The sequence below is a fragment of the Dryas octopetala genome, chromosome 3, assembly GCF_963921425.1.
Source record: "Dryas octopetala chromosome 3, drDryOcto1.1, whole genome shotgun sequence".
Classification (NCBI taxonomy): Eukaryota; Viridiplantae; Streptophyta; class Magnoliopsida; order Rosales; family Rosaceae; genus Dryas; species Dryas octopetala.
Window position 1 is genome coordinate 1,090,754 of NC_141368.1, and position 19,870 is coordinate 1,110,623.

General features: G+C 35.9%; 3 protein-coding genes across 5 annotated transcripts; 1 reads left to right on the forward strand and 2 right to left on the reverse strand.

The window, feature by feature from the left end:
• Nucleotides 1-4,720: 4,720 nt before the first annotated feature.
• LOC147289236 (rust resistance kinase Lr10-like) lies at nucleotides 4,721-7,895 on the reverse strand. 3 transcript variants are annotated; one of them, XM_086238791.1, is made up of 4 exons: nucleotides 6,961-7,895; nucleotides 6,644-6,679; nucleotides 6,233-6,361; nucleotides 4,721-6,092 (listed from the first exon to the last, which is right to left on the reverse strand). In XM_086238791.1, the coding sequence occupies exons 1-4, from the start codon at nucleotides 7,778-7,780 to the stop codon at nucleotides 4,951-4,953; spliced, it is 2,127 nt and encodes a 708-aa protein (XP_086094917.1). In that variant the 5' UTR covers nucleotides 7,781-7,895; the 3' UTR covers nucleotides 4,721-4,950. The 3 variants fall into 3 exon arrangements, with proteins under 3 accessions (XP_086094917.1, XP_086094918.1, XP_086094919.1); XM_086238792.1 differs by lacking the exon at nucleotides 6,644-6,679; XM_086238793.1 differs by lacking the exon at nucleotides 6,961-7,895 and having other exon boundaries at nucleotides 6,648-6,665.
• A 225-nt stretch (nucleotides 7,896-8,120) lies between these two features.
• Nucleotides 8,121-10,772, forward strand: LOC147289237 (rust resistance kinase Lr10-like). Its single transcript, XM_086238794.1, has 3 exons — nucleotides 8,121-9,179; nucleotides 9,287-9,325; nucleotides 9,478-10,772. Exons 1-3 carry the CDS (start codon nucleotides 8,336-8,338, stop codon nucleotides 10,545-10,547), a joined length of 1,953 nt encoding a protein of 650 aa, XP_086094920.1. The 5' UTR covers nucleotides 8,121-8,335; the 3' UTR covers nucleotides 10,548-10,772.
• A 6,499-nt stretch (nucleotides 10,773-17,271) lies between these two features.
• Nucleotides 17,272-19,239, reverse strand: LOC147289238 (RING/U-box superfamily protein). Its single transcript, XM_086238795.1, has 2 exons — nucleotides 18,542-19,239; nucleotides 17,272-17,669 (listed from the first exon to the last, which is right to left on the reverse strand). The coding sequence occupies exons 1-2, from the start codon at nucleotides 19,218-19,220 to the stop codon at nucleotides 17,272-17,274; spliced, it is 1,077 nt and encodes a 358-aa protein (XP_086094921.1). The 5' UTR covers nucleotides 19,221-19,239.
• Nucleotides 19,240-19,870: the final 631 nt, after the last annotated feature.

The following is a 19,870-nucleotide window of genomic DNA, read 5'->3' on the forward strand; positions in this document are numbered from 1 at the left end:
ATGGCGCGGTGCATGGTTCTCGGGGTGAAGTGAGCCGAACCACACCGTGCCCACCCCTACCGGCGAGAGTTTCATACCAGTTTGGGTTCGATTAAAAGATTTTGCTGGGATTATGAAGAAGAGAAAGGTAGGGGAAGAGAGAGGAGAAGGAGAGAAAGAAGATGGGACAGGTTTCGTCGCTAGCCGCCACCTGACAACGGAGAATCAAAGAGAGAGAGAGATTGTGAGTCACGGTGAGGGAGGAGAGAGAAGAGAGTTGTGGTTGTTTGGGGAATTTTGGGTTTTAATACCCTAATGACTATTATACCCCTATTTTAAACGGCTCTCTTGACGGAAATAACGGATTGTACCACATTGACACAAACTGTAAGTATATGTCATTAATTAACATAAATCAAAATTAATGTCCTGAAATGAAACAACCATCAAAATATGTGTCATGTTTGTAAATTTTTCCCTTCTAAGAAGTAAGAACATGTAAAACAGTAAAATTGTAAACAGTAGTGCTAGATATACCACATTTTAATACCACAATTTCATACCACCTTATGTGGCAACTTACATGGCATTCATACATTGGATACTAAAAAATAAAAATAAAAACCCAAAAAAGAAAAGAAAAACTTTGTCTAATAAAGTAATAACACGTGAGATGGTATAAAAATGTGGTATAAGAATATGGTAAGTATAGCATTATTCAATTGTAAACAAATATCTGTTGAACTCTTTTTATTTAATAAATTCAAATTGCTTTGCAATTTATGAAAGAGAAACTTAACTTAGAGATAGGTCAAATGTTAACACCTTTCTTAGAGTAACACCAAGAGAGATTTAGAATATAGATAGAAGTCCTTTTAATCCTAGTCATCAATTACTCAGTAGCTATGTCACCTTTTTTTTTTCCTTTAATTTAGAAACAACATTGTGAGTTTCTCCAGAAATCTCATTTTTTTCTCCAGCCTAGGATCCTCCTTTTTTTCCTCAAGCCTGGTTTCTTATCATTTGAAACTCTCTCTATTCAAAATTTGATCTTATCTCTTATCTAGTATAGTTAAGTTTCGATTATACCAGGTTGGGTAGAGGAGAATGTTGCTGGGGTTATTTGGGTTTTGTGGTTTTGGAATTATATCTTTCCTTCTTCTACCAGATGGACCATGGTTGACACTAGACATTCGAACAGACTGATTCAACCATAAATGGTACGTACGTTTCCTTTTCAAGTTGGGATTTCATTTGCCTTTTTTTTTTTCTTTTAATGTAATTTATGTATATCATGTATCATGGGAAAGGGGTTAATGTCGGATTGGGTTTCTTATTTTTGTTTAATAACTTTGTAATTGCTATATTTCATGTACCATGGGTTTGAGTTTCAGGGTGGTTTAGGGTTAGGATACTTATTTAATCTCTTGGTTATCTCTGAATTTAATGTACCATGGGTTTGGGTTTAATGTCGGATTGGGGTTTCTTGTTCTTATTTAATTTCCTTTTAATTTCTGTATATCATTTACCATGGAAAAAGGGTTAATGTCGAATTGAGTTTCTTGTTTTTGTTTAATAACTTTGTAATTGTTGTATTTCATGTACCATGGGTTTGGGTTTCAGGGTGGTTTGGGGTTAGGGTTTTTATTTAATCTCTTGGTTATTTATGAATTTAATGTACCATGAGTTTGAGTTTAATATCGGATTGGGGTTTCTTGTTCTTATTTAATTTCCCTTAAATTTCTATATTTCATGACCATGGGATAGAGATTAAGGTTGAATTATGTTTCTTGTTCTGTTTTTTTTTTTTTTTTTTTTTTTGAAATTCCAGAATTTCATGTACCATAGGATAGTATATAATGTCGGGTTGGGTTTTTGGTTGTATTTCATTTCTTTGTAATTTTTGAATTTCAAGTACCAGGGGACACGGTTTGTGGTCGGATTGAGTTTTTTGTTCGTATCTAATTTCTTTGTAATTCCTGAATTTCATGTACCATGGGATAGAGTTTAATTTCGAATTGGTTTTCTTGTTCTTATTTAATTTAATTTTAATTTATTTGTTTCATGTACCATAGGGTAGGGTTTATGATCGAATTATGTTTGTTGCACTTATTTAATTTCTTTCATTTTTCTGTTTTCCATGTACCATGAGACTGGGTTTAATGTCAAATTGGGTTTCTTGTGCTTATTTAACTTCTTCGTCCAACATGAAGGATTTTTTGTCAATTCTTTTTTTGTGTGTGTTTGATTTTTTTTTTTTGTGGTTGGTTTTTTTTTTTTAATGTCCTGATTTGTTTTTTTTGTTTTTGTATACCAAGTTTTAGGGTTCTTGGCAATTCTTAGTGGGCGGGAACCATTTGTGTTGTATCAATTGATTTTTATTTATTTTGTTAATTTTCTGTGTTGTACCAATTGCACAATTAGCAGTTGATTAGTTTCTTAGAATCATCATTTGTGTTCAAAATGTGATTTTATTGTTTTTTTTTCTAGTTAATGTGTTTACATAATCAATTAAGGTGTCAAAGTGAACATGAGTGATTATGTGTTGTACTAATGAAGGCCGTAATGCTAATTTCCTGCAAAATAGCCTAAGGTTTAGGTTTTTTTCTTTTTCCTTTTGGAATTAAATGTACCTTGGTTTTTTGGATTTTGAGGAGGTAAATTTAATGTTTTTTTTTCACATTTTGCAGGAGGCCACTAAACACGTGACATCGCAGCAGCTCGTATATAGGTCATCCATATACCATTTTTTTTTTTACTATTTGAACAGATCAAAAGTTCTTTGACGTCCAAGCATGATGTGTTAATGAGGGTGAGGTGTCAATGACATTAGATGATTTAGAAACTAATGCAGCCCAAAAATAATGTCTGGCAGCAGCAGTGACTTATGACTTTAAGATGTACAAGTCGTTGGTACTTTGTGTTTTTTTATTGCTCTATTGGTTGGTTCATTTAGGTCAGATGTTGCTCTACTTTTGGAACAACCATGGTGGGTAGGATTGGTGGATTATTCATTTTGGTACAATGATGCAGAGGATCAAGTTCATTTTGGTTGTGATGCTTATTTTTCCTACTTTGTGAATTTATGACAGTTAATTGATAAATGCAAATGTTTATTTGGAATTTATTGAGTGAGTTTGGTCTGCAAAGTTATTGTTTACAATGTTTGTTTGGTTTGCAAAGTTATTTGGTGACTTTATAAAAGTTAATTGATTGGATTTTATTGAGTGGGTTTAGTCTGCAAATGCCTGCTTATGTGAATTGGTGAATGGATGTGTATGGTAATTTATGAATTGCTGCAGTTAAAAAGTTTGTGTACAGAGATGAGGGCATTGCTCTCCTTTCTTTGATTGTTTCAATGAGCACTTGTATGGACAGGTGCATGATAAGGGATGTTTGCACCCTAAACTTTAAGGTGTGGTTCTTTAATTGTACTTTGTAAATCTAAAGGCAGTTACTAGTTCATTTTGAATATACCATTAATGTACCAATTCATTTACTAAATGTACCACTTGTGATTGTAAATGTATTAGACCATATGATGGTGCGGTTGGTGCCCATTTGTTTGCAAATGATTCTTGATAGATAGAAAATTTTATCATATATAATATTTAATCATATTCTTTTTCCATTATCGATCATTGTCTTTGAGGATTTAGTTTCATCCATCTGCTTGTTAATTAAAGAGCCTGTGGTTTTAAATTTGTCTATGCATGGTTGGTACATTATATAAACTAATGATTTTTTTCATTTGTCTCCACGCATCCAAAAGGGAAAGTGATTGATGTATTTAAACACTTTTTACTGGAGAATAATGTACATGAAGAACATAACAAGGGTGTATTGAGAGACAATCAAGAGCAGCTAATATTCAAGATGAGGATATGTAATCAAGTTTGTACAGTGTAGTAATATGGTTTGTAAATTCAAACTCCAACAATTATTTGGTTTCTTAATTCAAAATTGAGTAAAGATAACAATCAAATATCTGTCTGGTTTCTGAAAAATATCATTTAAATAAAAAATGTTGACGTGTATATATCATTTAAATCAGAAATGCTGACGTGTATTAGATTTTCTGATGTGGTAATCAGAAAAATGACCTTAATCTATATTAAAAGAATTTCCTTATAAATTTTAAAACACCCTCGGCCTTTATGTAAAAACTATTGTCTAAAAGGGTATAAGCCTAATTTTCTCTTTATGAAATACTACGATTTAGTGGTAAGTATTACGTAAATTCTACAAAATCAATTATATGTATTGGCGACATAGCCCAATTGGTCCAGTACTCCAGTTCATCATAAATCTCCCAGGATTTGGGCCTGTTAAGTATCCCAACATGGGCTCTAAAAAATATATACAATACAGTTAAAGCTTCCGTGAAGATGTACTTGGGATGCTTGCTTCATTGTAGATGATATGTATTAAGGTGTTGTAGTGCTTGACGGGCCGGGCCTAGGCCTTGTTGAACAATGTTAGAGGAAAATTGGTATTGCTTGTCCAAGGCCCAACCCAATCCCTAAAGGCTTTTGGTGACTGACCGACTGATTCCATAATCCTAAGAAACACTAGTAAATGTATCACACATTTTTTGTAACAGAAGAAACGTAATCTTACATCATACACACACAAAAAAAAAATTACTATGGCGTGCGCTCCTTGGGAAACCAGCTTAATTGATCTCAGCAGGTACCTATTACTCGTTGATGGTATTCTATATAGCACAATGCTTTGCATAGGCATATGCATCCACGGTTGTGTTATATATAAGAGAGATGTTTCTCATACAGAATATCAAAAGCTTTCCAATACAAACAGACAAGGCTAAATTCCACTTATTTAAAAGTAAACAAAAAAACAATACCAAAAAAAAAATCAAACTTAAAAACCTATTTATGCTATCAGATATACAAAGTATGTTAACTTTCCCTTACACCTCAACTTAATTAGTTACTGACATTAAATCACTTAATTTTCATCTGCAATCAAAGTGATTTCTGTAGACTCGGTCAATGTTGATGCACATGTAGTACTTGAATTCTCCCCAGCATCCTCTTCTGGCATTTGTTGTGGATATAAGAAAGGCTTTGGAGGTATTTGAAGGCTCTCAATTTCTCCTTCAAGCATCTCCACTACTTTATGCATTGAAGGACGTTCACCGGGCTTCATTTGTATGCACCACACTGCAACTACGACCATCTTCTTTATAATTTTCTTTTCCTCCTCTGTGGCATCTTCGATTAGTTCTACATCCTTTCCTGCAATCAATTGGTCAGAAACCCACGTAGGGAAGAAGATTTGGCTTGAATGCTCTGCGGTTGCATTCAAATTCTTCCTTCTGCCCGCCATTTCCATCAATAACATTCCAAAACTATATACATCAGCTTTGTATGAGACACCTCCAATGTTTTTATAGAATAGTTCTGGAGCTATGTATCCCATAGTTCCTCTTGCAGCAGTCAAAGACACAATGCTACTATCTAATGGGCACAACCTTGCTAATCCAAAATCAGAAACCTTGGGAGAAAAATTCTCATCTAGAAGAATGTTGTGAGGCTTGATGTCAAAGTGCAAAATTTGCATATCACACCCCCTATGTAGATATTCAATACCACGGGCAACTCCAAGAGCGATTTCGTACATCTTCTGGCAATTTAAGGAGATAACTCCTTGTTGAGAAAAAATGTATTTATCAAGAGATCCATTAGACATGAAATCATATACAAGAGCACGTTTTGAACCCTCAGCGCAAAAGCCAATAAGTTGCACCACGTTAACATGGTGAATCCTTCCAATAGTAGCAACTTCATTAATAAAATCTTGCCCATTAGCTTTTGACTTACCCAACAGCTTAATGGCTACATGACGACCACTGCGTAGCTTTGCCTTGTATACAGAGCCATAACCTCCTTCGCCCAATTTTTCCTTGAAACCTTGAGTCATCTTTTTAATGTTTGAGTAACAGTACCTTATTGGCATGAGATTATTATTGTTCTGCAGAAAGTCTTCTATGTTGCAATACATGGACAAATGCCTCCTTCGCCATTTGTATATCAGTAATGCAGTGACAAAGGGAAAGGCAAATAGAAATTTTGCTGCTTGGAGTTCTCCTGTGTGGTTCAAACAAATGGATCAATATAAAGAGACAATATTATCCATCGTTTTTGTCATTTTTTTCTCCAAATTTAGATATTATTCTATATATGCTTTATTTTTAGTACGTGATCAATATATACAAGTAGTTCCTTACCGAGAATAAAGATTACACTGAGCATAAGCCAAATGTAGATGCTTGAAACTATGTGAAGCCGGTTCAGCCGGTTCAGCCGGTACTGCTTGATGAGGTAGAAGAACTCATCTATAGGGACGCGAAGTATACCTGCAACAGAAGTGAAAGAAAAGCGGTCGATGAGATAACCAAGAGGTAGTTCCGATGAATTTAAGGCCAACGAAAATTGAAACTACGCATTTATTTATAGGATCTGGGCCATTGGGCTATTGTTTTACTTGATACATATTGTGTGTCTTTGAGTTTTAATCATCTTGGTGAATCTTTTTGAATTTGTAATTAATTACACTAGCAAGTTAAAAAAAAAAACAGTGCTTGTTCAGAACCCAAATTCTTATTTTATAAGCTGGTTAGGGTGTAGAGATCACTCACTTACTACTACTATGAGTGCTCTGCCGAACCAAGTACCTACAATGACAAAGAAAAAAAAAACATCAGCATGCTTACCAAGTTTGATAAGATCATAAAATTGATATACAAAGAATATACAAAGATAAAAAATAAAAAAATTACAATTACAATTCAATATGTTACTCTATAAATGCTTGACTCGGATAAGGAATCGTGATTTCAGGTTCAAAGGCTTTAACCAGCTTCTTTTTTCTTTTTCTTTTTATATACTTAAATAATTTTTAAATTTTAGAGCATCCAACTTAAGATAAAATCTTAGGTAGAGAGGTCTCATATACCTTGCCAGAACCCCTTATAACGGCAGATGAGTTCTTTCTCCTTGGTGAGCCCGCATGTATAATCTCCACCGCATTTTGATATGCAAGCATATTTAATCCATGAAAGTTTGAAGCCATGCGCTATTTCATTATATATGGCTTCACAGGACATCATGTAATTATGATCGGTAGAATTGGAGGACGCCATAACCATTTGTGTTATTTTGCAGGACTCCCCCAAATCGAATGAAATTATGGAGGTATTGAAGCCAACAATGAAATAAGAATACATTGTGCTCTTGTTGTTGATCATGCATGGAGCTGTATTAACAAAGAGAGAAGAATTCATGGGATTTGCACACTTGACAAAAATTATAGGCACTGTTATGTCACGCTTAGAACTGTAAAAGGACTCATCATAACTAAATGAGGTCGTGGTGTAAGGATCTCCATAACTGAAGTTGAAGCTGGTCAAAGGGTAAAGTGGATTGGAGAAGTAGTTGTCTTTGATCTTCTGAACACCAGCATCCACAATTCGGATTGTGAAGGCTTTGTAATCGATTTCCTGTACGTAATACTTTCCTGAATACAAGGGTAATACTGCAATATTGTTCCCCTCACAAGAGAGCTCATACGTTTGGTTGCCACAGTGTTGAGGGTCTCCTTTTAATCTAAATGGGGGATTTATGTTAATATTTCCACAAGAAGGGGTACAATAATTATGAGCAGAATGATCTTCAGCGGTACTACTGGAATTTGGGGAAGAAAAGGAAGGAGCAGGAAGAAGAAGAATAAGAAGAAGGGCTGTGTAAGCAGCAAATAGGACTCTTCCTCTAGACATGGTAAGAGAGAGAAGAGGGAGCCTTCAAAGGAATTTTAGCTGTAGAACTAGAATTATTTGAGAGTCCTATTTGGTGGGCGAGTTAAACAATGAGTGCAGATATTCATACCCCACAATTTGCACATTATATTATATTTACACTCTTATTTTTATTTTCTATTTGGGGAGAAGAAGGTACATGGAAACAGCAGTAGCAGTATTGACCGTAGAAAGTGTTTATGACTGATGGTGAGCCACGTTAATTAGTGACTAATGTGTGTGGCTGGGATGTTTGTTGCTTTAGATAAACCTACACAAATATCTTTTTTTTTTTTTGGGTCAAATACACAAATATCTTTTGTAAGAACTAAGTTGTAAAGAAAGACAACTCCAGGAAATACAATTACAGGTTACAACCCCTTTTGGTTCACTCTTTTTTCTTCCTCTGTTTTTGGTTTCTGGATTGCTGTGTGATTTTACTGTATGTGATTCAAATTTACAACCATAAACTCAAAAACAGATCGAGACGAGTCAGAACAAAGTGCAGCACTCAATTCAATTCGTTTGGTTAGATCGATGGATGAAATGGTTACGATCTTTTTCATGGGGTGGTTGCTGATGATGATCATAGTAGCTGAAGGTGATGGACTAGTGCATGGAGATGGAGTAGGAGGCCTTGGCCTTGAAGATAATTGCCCAGAAATAAGATGTAACCGGCACGGCGGCCCAGTCATCCGATTCCCATTTCGAGTGAAAGGTGGTGAGCAGCCAATCCATTGTGGTTACCAGGGCTTTGATGATATTCTATCATGCACCCACGATAACCACACTGTGCTCCACATTAGTACCATTCGGTCATTGTCATCGTCCTCATCCTCATCCTCATCCTCATCCTCATCATCAGCTACTAGTAATAAGCTCTTTGTTAAAACGATTAACTACAGATCCCGGGAAATTGAAATATATCATCCAAATGGTTGCTTGCCGGTATACCTTTTCAACCTCAATTTCTCTTCTACTCCCTTCACGTCCCTATACGGACTATACGGCCTATATAACTATACCTTATTCAGTTGTCCACCGTCAATAGAAAGGGATCAATATTCCACGTCCACCCAAAATGGTTGTCTGGAGAAACTGAGCCCTTGCCATGGCGATCCTGCGGCTGCTGGCAACCAGATTTTTGCAATAGAAGCTGACAAATACTGTCCCGTAGATGGTAATCCCCTAGTGTCTTGTACCAAGCTGCATGACTACACATCAGTTCCCTACAGAATCGGAGAGGACAAGATTCTCAAGACGTTGCTTTGGTCCATACCATCATGTGAATATTGCGAAAAGATGAACATGAACTGCAGACGAAAGGACTACTATCAATTCGATGGATTCAAAGGGAAAACAATTAAATGTGAACATAAACGTACGTATCATTTACGCTCGATCCACATGCATATAACTTCACTACTACTTGTTGCAGTCAGCAAACAATCAAGTACTAATTATTTTATTAACAACTTTTACATGCAGATCATCGTAACCGTAGAAGGCCAAGTCTAAAGGTATTCGGTAAGTTGTCCGTACGTAGGCCAATTTCAAATTCTTTTTAAAGATCTTTTGAGGCAATTTAAAATCATTTTGATTTCTTGAAAATATATAGCTCCTTATGTATTCTTAACGCAAAAGGTCATACATATATATATATATATATATATCTGCAGGTCTTTGCACACTTTCCGTGGTTCTTATAGCAACCGGAATTACAATCTGCTATCTCTATAACTTTAACAAAATAGAAAAAGAGCATCAGCTGAGAATTGAAAGATTTTTGGATGATTACAGAGCTCTCAAGCCAAGTAGATATTCCTATGCTGATATTAAGAGGATAACAAATCGGTGTCAGGACAAGTTGGGCCAAGGGGCCTATGGTACAGTGTTTAAAGGAACGCTTTCCTCTGAATTACTTGTTGCTGTCAAAATCCTCAACAATTCAAATGAGAAAGGGGAAGATTTCATAAATGAAGTGGCAACAATGGGCCGAATTCACCATGTCAATGTGGTTCGCTTGGTTGGCTTCTGTGCAGACGGATTTATACGAGCTCTTGTTTATGAGTTCTTTCCAAATGGTTCTCTGCAGAATTTCTTATCATCAGCAGATGCTAAGAACTCATTCCTTGGTTGGGATAAGTTGCAAGATATTGCTTTGGGAATAGCTCAAGGAATTGAATATCTTCACCAAGGGTGTGACCAACGTATCCTCCATTTTGATATCAAGCCCCATAATATTTTACTAGACCAAAATTTCACACCAAAAGTTTCTGATTTTGGTCTGGCCAAGTTGTGTTCTAAGGATCAAAGCGCAATATCCATGACTACAGCTAGAGGGACCATGGGTTACATTGCACCCGAAGTGTTCTCTAGGAACTTCGGTAACGTGTCTTATAAGTCAGATGTCTATAGTTTTGGAACTTTGCTGCTTGAAATGGTTGGAGGCAGAAAAAATTTCAAAGTCATGGAAGACTCCACCAGTCAAGTCTACTTCCCAGAATGGATCTATAATCTTTTAGAACAAGGGGACGACCTACGGATCCATATTGAGGACGAAGAAAATGTTAAAATTGCAAGGAAACTTGCAATTGTGGGTCTATGGTGCATGCAATGGCACCCAATAGATCGTCCTTCCATGAAAGTTGTGGTTCAAATGTTGGAAAGAGAAGGTGACAGTCTAACCATGCCTCCTGACCCTTTTGCCTCTACCTCGAGCGGAGCGGCGCCTGAACAAGAAATATGAATGCAACTGTGCTAGCAAGAGGAACCTATGCCTGCAAGAGTTATCAGTCCTGCATGTATTTGATGAGTGATCATATATGGAGTGTTGTCATAATATAACTTGTTTTATAATTATATCTGATAGAGTGTTGTCAAGTTGTCATAATACAATTGATTGTACTGTACCAAAAATGCATAATTGGGCCTATAGTTATGTCAATTTTTATAACCTTTTTTCCTGAATGCTTTCTTCTTCATGCATGCCTTTGTTCTCATTTCTGTGGCCTTGATCGTCATGTGCAAATATAGTTTTCATGATTTAGACTGCAACACCACCGACATATATCTTGTCAAACACATCAATTCTCTTCCCCAATAACAGTTTGCGTACAGATCGAGGGTTACTTTAGGCTACCATGCAGACAGTGTTCTGACCATTCGATCTTTGGATTGTATTTGTGGGTGTTGGGTGTACGTAGACTCCCACCCTTCGATGGTCGTGTGTGAATGGTAGATGGTCTCTACTTTAATTGATTGTGGGATTTTCCTTTTTTCCCTTTGAATTGACAATAAACGAGCGCTCTGAGATAAACACATACCACCATACATATTTTATGCACCCATTTCAATTTCTAAATCTAACATGTTAGTACGTAGACATGCTTTTTTGTTTTTGGGTCACATCATAATAGAATCATAGAAACAAAAGAAAGAAACATAGAGGAAACTGACAATATAATTAGTGAGGAGGATATATCAGGATCCATTGGATTGGATTGGAATATCAGGTTCCGTATTAGACAAGTCAGATCTAGAAAAAATTATAAAATATAACCGATATACCGTCATGTGATATAACTAATCCAACATGTATGTATATATATATAGTGCGGTGACTTTGCTTTATTAATTGCCTCTTTCACACGTCAATAGTCTCTCTCACTCATTCAACAAGTACCAATATTTTGAGGTGGAACTAGAAACACACAATAAATCATCGGTTGTAGATTTTTATTTGTGTTTTGTGGTGATAACTTTTGCCATTCAACAATCGGATATAAGAGGGTTTTTTGTATTTTTCTTATATTTTCTTTAAATATGAGAATAAATTCAAGGAAAATGTTAAATTTGGAAAAGTCTCTCTAATGCTTAAATTGAAACTTCTCTAAATTATTTAAAATTTGATTTTTGAAGGTTTGAAGAGTTTGAAGAGCCTCGTCCATTTAGCTTGATTTGAAAAAATCTTTAGAAAATTTCAAATTTGACGAGATTTAAAAAAAAAGTTAGAACCATATTTTATGTCATTTTTTCTCAAATTTACATTTAGGGAGAAGTTTAGTTAATAGGTGAAGATACTCTAACATATTTAAACGTATATCTTTCCTAAATCAATTCCTATTTAGACATATTTTTTTCTTTCTTTTCAAAAATTTATTGAAAGACAAGATGTCAATGATTATGAATTAGTGGTCTACGTACAGGGGGCTAGGCTAAGGTTTATTTTTTCATTGGCAAAGCAAAAAACCTCGGCCTGTTTTTCAATATTGAAAAAAAAAACTGATTTTCATTCTTTCCGTGATGATGAATTAATGGTTCTGTCCTTTTCATGGAATCATGCTACAAGGTCAGTCATACATTACAATGCTTTTACTTCATTGTAGTTGAAAGTTCAAAGTCTTTCACGAGTCAATACTAACAAATTTCTTGGAAATTTCATTATGCTCTTCAAACGTGAAATATGTGACAAGAAACCACGGTCGCTGCGTATAACATGATATTCAGTTATTTAGGTCCTGTAGTGCTTGCCGGGCCAGGCCGAGGCCTTGTTGAACAATATTTGACGAAAATTGGCAGGGCTTTGTCCGAGGTCCAACCCAACCCCTATTCTGATCCCTATAGCTATTTTTGGGTACGAGTAGAACTCAAGTGTTGGCCCATCAAATTATCGACTCGAATTAGTATTCTATATAGAACAATGCTATGCATCAACGGTTGTGTTGTATATATATATATATATATATATAGAGGGCCCTTCCAATAAGGGATTCCTCATTTAGTGTTAAATGAGGGATCATCTTGTGGGGCCCACACGTGTCGTTTTGTATTAATCCGAACCGTCCATTTTTTACATCTTTATTGATAGATCATCCCTGCAAAAAATCAGCCAAATCGGAAATCGTTTACCCGTTCGGTTTAGCGGTCAAAGTTTAAAACAAATGGACGAATAACAAATTCCTCTATAAACACATAACTTTGACCGCTTAATTGAACGGGTAAACGATTTCCGATTTGGCTGATTTTTTGCAGGGATGATCTATCAATGAAGATATAAAAAATGGACGGTTCGGATTAATACAAAACGACCCGTGTGGGCCCCACAAGGTGATCCCTCATTTAACACTAAATGAGAAATCCCTTATTGGAAGGGCCCTCTATATATATATATAAGAGATCAAATGATTCTCAAGCTGAATATCAAAAGCTTTCCTTTGCACACAGAGAAGACTAATTGTGCTTCTGCAATTTAACAGAAAAAAAAAAAAAAAATCAAATTTCAAAGAAGACAAATTATGAGAGAAAACACCAAGTATGTTAACTTTCCTTACACATCAACCTCGTTACTAATAATAAATCATTTAATTTGCATCTGCAATCAAATTGATTTATGTAGACTCTGACATTATCAATGCACATGTAGTTCTTGAACTGTCCCCAGCATCTTCTTCTGGCATTTGTTCGTGGGTATAAGAACGGTTTTGGAGGCATGTAGTCTTTTATGTTGTCATTTCTGTAAAAAATCGTCTCAATCAAAGACGTTTGGTTATGTAATTATTATTGAATAAATAGACGATATGTATTTAAAGAGTAATTTTTTACCAAACCGTCTATTTATTCGATAACAGTTACGTAATCAAACGATTTCCGATTGAGTTAATTTTTTGTTGACATGATCTTTAATATGTGATCTAAAATATGAATAGTTCTATACTGAGCCTACACTGCTGAACAAAACGAACAAGGGGGAGGGTGGATGAGCAGGTTCCCCCTAAGGAGGACGCAAGCATTGCCCTACCAGTAAACAGACAATATATATATATATGCTGCAGTACCTTTGCTTTATTAATTATCTCTTTCACACGTCAATTCGCAGAATAAATATATCTCTAGTCTTTCAACAAGTACCACTATTTTGAGGTGGACGAATTGACGAAACACACAATAAATCATCGGTTGTTGATTTTTATTTATGTTTCGTGGTGATAGCTTTTGCGATTTTACAATTGGATATAAGAGCATTTGTATTTTTTTTCTATATTTTCTTTAGATATGAGGATAAATTTAGGAAAAATATTAAATTTGAATAAATACTCTTAAATGCTAAAGTTGAAATTTCTCCAAATTATATAAAATTTGACATTTGAAAGTTTAGAGAGAGTTTGAGAAGAATCATTCATTCAGTTTGATTCGAAGGAATTTTTAAGAAAAACTCAAATGTAGCGAGATTTTAAAGAAGAATTAGAAGTGTATTTTATGTTATTTTTTCTCAAATTTATATTTGGGGAAAAGTTTAAGAAATAGTTGGATATGGTCTAACATCTAATCTTTCCCAAACCAATTTCTCTCTAAACATTTTTTTTTCTCTCTTTCGAAAATTTATTAAAAGACGGGCTGTCAATGATAATGAATTAGTGGTCTACGTACATTTTAGAAAATTTATTGAAAGACAGGCCGGCTGTCTATGGTAATGAATTAGTGGTCTACATACATTTTAGAAAATTTATTGAAAGACAGGACGGCTGTCTATGGTAATGAATTAGTGGTCTACGTATATTTTCAAAAATTTATTAAAAGACAGGCCGCTGTGACGCTATCTATGATAATGAATTAGTGATCTACATACATTTTTGAAAATTTATTAAAAAATAGGTTCTCAATGATAATAAATTAATGGTTTACGTACATTTTCAAAAATTTATTGAAAGACAGGCCGTCAATGATAATAAATTAGTGGTCTAAAAATTCAAAGACTGGGCTAGGCTAAAGTTTCCATGAGGATGAATTAATGGTTCTATCCTTTTCATGTAGTTGAAAGTTCAAAGTCTTTTAATGGCCCAAAAAAAAAAAGAGGAAAGTTCAAAGTCTTTTACGATGCTTTTTACTTCATTGTAGTTCAAAGTTCAAAGTCTTTCACGAGTCAATACCAACAAATTTCTTGGAAATTTCTCTGTGGTCTTCAAACATGAAATTTGTGACAAGCAACAACGCTCGCTGCGTACAAGATGATATTCAGGTCCTGTAGTGCTTGCCGGGCCAGGCCGAGCCCTCGTTGAACAATATTTTACGAACATTGGCAGGGTTTTGTCCAAGGTCCAACCCATCCCCTATTCTGATCCGTATAGCTATTTTTGGGTACGAGTAGAACAAAAGTGTTGGCCCATCAAAATGTTGACTCCAATTGGTATTTTATATAGAACAATGCTATGCATCAACGGCTGTGTTGTATATATATAAGAGATCAAATGATTCTCAAGCAGAATATCAAAAGCTTTCCTTCGCATACAGAGAAGAGTAATTGTGCTTATGCAATGTAACAGGAAAAAAAAAAAAATCACATTTCAAAGAAGACAAATTATGAGAGAAAACACCAAGTATGTTAAATTTCCTTACACATCAACCTTGTTACTAATAATAAATCACTTAATTTGCATCTACAATCTTGATTTCTGTAGACTCTGTCATTGTCGATGCACATAGTACTTGAACTGTCCCCAGCATCTTCTTCTGGCATTTGTTGTGGGTATAAGAATGGTTTTGGAGGCATTTGGATGCTCTCAATTTCTCCTTCAAGGATCTCTACTACTTTATGTATTGAAGGACTTTCAGCAGGCTTCATTTGTATGCACCACAATGCAACTGTGACCATCTTCTTTATAATTTTCTTTTCCACCTATGTGGCCTCTTCTATTAATTCTACATCTTTTCCTTGACTTAATTGGTCAGAAACCCACGTAGGAAAGAAGATTTGACTTGAATGCTCTGCAGCGGCATTCAATTTCTTCCTTTTGCTATATACATTTCAAAACTATATACAGCAGCTCAGCTTTGTATGAGACACCTCCAATGTTTTTATAGAATAGTTCTGGAGCTATGTATCTCAAGGTTCCTCTTACAGCAGTCAAAGACACAATACTATTATGTAATGGGCAGAGCCTTGCTAACCCAAAATTAGAAACCTCGGGAGAAAATTTCTCTTTGGTGCATGCAATGGCACCCAATAGATCGCCCTTCCATGAAAGTTGTGGTTCAAATGTTGGAAAGAGATGGTGACAAGCTAACCATGCCTCCCAATCCTGTCCCCTCCACTTCGAATTGAAGAAGTACGAATGAAACTATAGTACTCAATCACTGGATCGATGATGATATCAAGTGTAATTGCATGCCATAATAAGATACATAGTTATACATATGGTGTTGGATTTCGTTAATTAAAGTATATACTAGATATTAGCTCTTGAAGCTATATATGGCAGTTGGCCTCTATATATGAAACTGTACTTTGTTTAACAGCTTTTTTTGTTCCTGGTTTACAGTCTTCATGATGATTGTTTCAAATATTATTTGTCATAATTAATTTGCCTGGTTATTTCATTTTTTATACCAGACTATACATGTTAAGCTAGCTTAATCAACTATATAAAGTAATTTCCGGCCACAATGGTTTTCATTAATTAATTAATACCAATACATTTCTTGAAAATTTCACTGATCTCGACTTAGAGATTAGACAACTAAGACGGAGACAGGAGAGTGGAACTCAATTTCTTTGGATACATCATACATAGATCTGCGAAGCAATGGGTGCAATGTCAAATTGTCAACTGAAGCCAGCAATATATGGGCTGATGATGTTGTTGGCTGGTTAGCCTAGTTGAGAATTAATGATAATAATATATATACAAAGTTGATTATTCGGCCAACCATAATCATAGATTACTTACTAATTAATAAACACTACTGTACTATTAATAAATAATAAGTAATTAATGATTATAATGATTTTATTTATTTGGAATAATTATATTGATATTAGTTCATATATATGTAGAGCCAGTTTGGTTCGCTTGTCCTAATCTTGAGTTGAACAAACTGTTCTGGTTCCTTTTACATGGTTAAACAATTTATATTCTAACTAGCTTAGGTGATGTACTAACTAGCTTCCACAACTTTATAAATATATTGTTAGCATGTCAAATCTGATCTTGCTTCATTGTAGCTAGTCGTTGAAAGGTTCTCAATAATCAATACCGCCAAATTTCTTGAAAAAACAAAACAAACAAATTTCTTGGAAATTCCATTGTGGTCTTCAAGCATGTGACAAGCAACCACGCCCACTCCCTACAAGATGATAACCAGGTCTTAAGAGAATGAGATTTGTTGGGCCAGGCTGAGGCCTTGTTGATATTTAGGGCAGAGAATAGATACGAACAAGAATACAAGATGCGGGAGAAGCCCAAAACTGAACAACGTTTGAGGAAAATTGGTAGTGTTGTCCGAGGTCCAACCCAATCCCTAGAGGACAGGTGACTAACTTACTCCATGATCTTAAGAAACATTGGTAAAGTATCTATCACTCCTAAAAGAAGAAACATAATCTTACATCGTGCAGAAAAGTAGAAGAGAAATTATGTACAGATTTTAGGGTTTGGCACAAAAATTTCATGACACATCCATTTGTGAGGGGGTCATTATGGAGAATTCCGACAAATAGGGCAAGTAGCATTCAATCTGAGCCATTGATCAATGCAATCAGCATGGAAGCAATGTTGGCATTCAGGTATGCTCTTCAGCGTCTCCTTGGGCCGGTACTCGGACAAGCATATTGGGCAGGTGTTGTCATCAGGCTTGGGTAAGCGCCGGCTTTCACCCAAGACTATTTTCGGGTAGGACTCGAGTGTTGGCCCATCAAGGCCCATAACAATGGTGGGCTGTGGAGCAACTGTGGAATTAAATTCCGGGAGAGATCTGCGTCCCCTTGTGAAAGACTTGACCCTACCCAAGAGACAACATAATAGCCCCAAAAAACACAAGATTGCTGGCACTCCAACCCCTACAGTAATGGCATAGCGTGCAGTCCTTGGAATTCCTGAATTAGAAATTCAGAATCAGATTCATGATGTTATAAACAAATTAGAAAGTTGAACAGAGCACACATTGGCCCAACCCAAGAAGGTTAGTCAAGACCATCTTTAAGCCCAAATTATGATGGACAAGGGCAATTATTATGCCAAAATCATAATACTTTTGGATATGACCATTTTAATTAAGCTGCAATATTGTAGAGCTGACCTTAGCTATTTTAAATTGAAGTAAAATTTTCAAGTAACGGATGTATATATTATATGCGCCGATCTCTCTGGTAATGAAAAAGATGGACACAAAGCATATAGACACTATAATAGGTATGTGATTGTGTGGGGAGCAGCCGAGCAGGGAAGGTGATGACAAAATTTTTTTTGAATTGAGGAACACAGTCAACCAAACCGAAAGCTAGGATGGCATGATTGCGGTATGGAAAGCGTTGAGCGCACTTGAAACAGAGGAAGAATCTAAAGTTGTGTTTGCTCCAGAATTCCAATTGTGGCGCATATACAACATTTGGTCTACGCTTCTCTCCAAGACTCCAAGGATAGCAAGCTTAGTAAATACCATATTGTTGACCACGCCCACTAAAGTACAAAAGGAATGACCCAAAAAGTCAATGCAGATAAGCTGCATTATGTTAACCACACTCTCATTCTTTCAACTCTTTTATCATTATCATCAGATTCATCAGTCCATCGATCACTATTCAACTAATGAAAACAACATATGAATGCAACAGACCCTTCACAACTATTACTGCACTAACTACTACTCGATCCCAATAAGAAATTGTCCTCCAATTTCACTTGTATTAAAGATGTGTTGCGTATAAAAAATGTTGATACATTATTTAAAATATAAAATAACATATACCTCGTTGAGGAACGTTTGAGCAAACAACTTGAGGACTAGAATTGGTCTTGAACCCACAGTGGCCACCGCGTGACTCGCAGCTGCCGCAGCCGGGCTCATCCCACGTGAGGCGGAGATCGCCACCGAGGTCCGACGACAGAACCTCCTCGTAAAACGGCCACTCCACCGGAACAGAAAACGTTCCAATCCGTTTGCATGTGGACGACAAATAATTGATGACCCTCAAAGATGTGGTAGCAAAAACTGTGTACGTAGAGCTACTGAGGCATGCAATTGGGTTCAATCTGTACCTCAAATAATCGGACGAGCAATTAAAGAACGTAAAATCCTCGATAGCAACACCGAGGAATGGAGACCCCGAAAGATTGAGCGAAAGAATTCGTTGTGGGAGACAGTTGTTTGGATCGCTAACCCATATTTCTTGTTTGGCGTAGTCTATGGCCTGGACAGTGAATTGTCCGGAATAAGGCAGAGTGAGTATTGTTTGGGCGGAAACACAGGATAGCTCAAAACCCGGATAAGTGCATGACTCTGGCTGCCGTTTCTGTATTCCGAACGGAAATCGGATTTCTACCTCTCCCGTTGGGCAAACAGCTTTTAGGCAACTTTCTAAGCTGCTTGCAAAGTATGAGAATGAGGAGAGGAGGAGGAAGGAGACGATGAATCTGAGAATATTCATTTTGTGTGAAGAAAATTGGTGCTTGGACATTGGATAGCAAGGAATTGTTACACTTGCAATATATGTGCATTAATTATATCAAATTTGACTTTATACGATACAGGCAAAGTCTTCACCCTCGAGTGTTTCTTTAAAAAAACAAAAAAAAGTAGACCAACTCCATATATAAATATGAAGGGCATGATGGCATGGGAATTGGGAAATTGCTCTCTCTATTTGGAGGGCCCACAATCCGCCATCCATGGAAAAAGGGTGTCTGTGAAATTTGGCCATGGCTCACACTGCAGCAATGTTGCTAGTAGTAAGACCTGTTCAAAATATTTGGAAGTGGTCAAATTCATGTGGAAAACACGAAATGTTTTTTTCAAGTTAAGCCAAGGAATTGGGCTTGAATTAAAAATAAAGAGGGTTAGGCACATAATGGCTGCTAGGATTCTGATATTTGACACCTGAACCTGACATACTCTACTGAATTAAAAAGAACTACAGCTTGGAATGAATTATGGATTTTTGCCACATATATTATAAGGTATGTAAATGGCTACCGGTATTCATTTGGAAATTGGAATTGACTTGGTCCAATAAATCATAAAGCTCATGTTACTGTGATACTGTCATACATTAAACTTTCTAAGATTTTTGGGTTTAAC

Coding starts and splice junctions, on each gene's coding strand:
- LOC147289237 (XM_086238794.1), top strand. CDS start 8,336: ATGGATGAAATGGTTACGATCTTTTTCATGGGGTGGTTGCTGATGATG. Junction 9,180..9,286: donor AATTAAATGTGAACATAAAC/GTACGTATCATT, acceptor TTTTACATGCAG/ATCATCGTAACCGTAGAAGG. Junction 9,326..9,477: donor GCCAAGTCTAAAGGTATTCG/GTAAGTTGTCCG, acceptor ATATATCTGCAG/GTCTTTGCACACTTTCCGTG.
- LOC147289238 (XM_086238795.1), bottom strand. CDS start 19,220: ATGAATATTCTCAGATTCATCGTCTCCTTCCTCCTCCTCTCCTCATTC. Junction 17,670..18,541: donor CTCAAACGTTCCTCAACGAG/GTATATGTTATT, acceptor TTTCTAATTCAG/GAATTCCAAGGACTGCACGC.
- LOC147289236 (XM_086238791.1), bottom strand. CDS start 7,780: ATGTCTAGAGGAAGAGTCCTATTTGCTGCTTACACAGCCCTTCTTCTT. Junction 6,362..6,643: donor AGCACTCATAGTAGTAGTAA/GTGAGTGATCTC, acceptor CTTCTGTTGCAG/GTATACTTCGCGTCCCTATA. Junction 6,093..6,232: donor CAGTGTAATCTTTATTCTCG/GTAAGGAACTAC, acceptor TGAACCACACAG/GAGAACTCCAAGCAGCAAAA.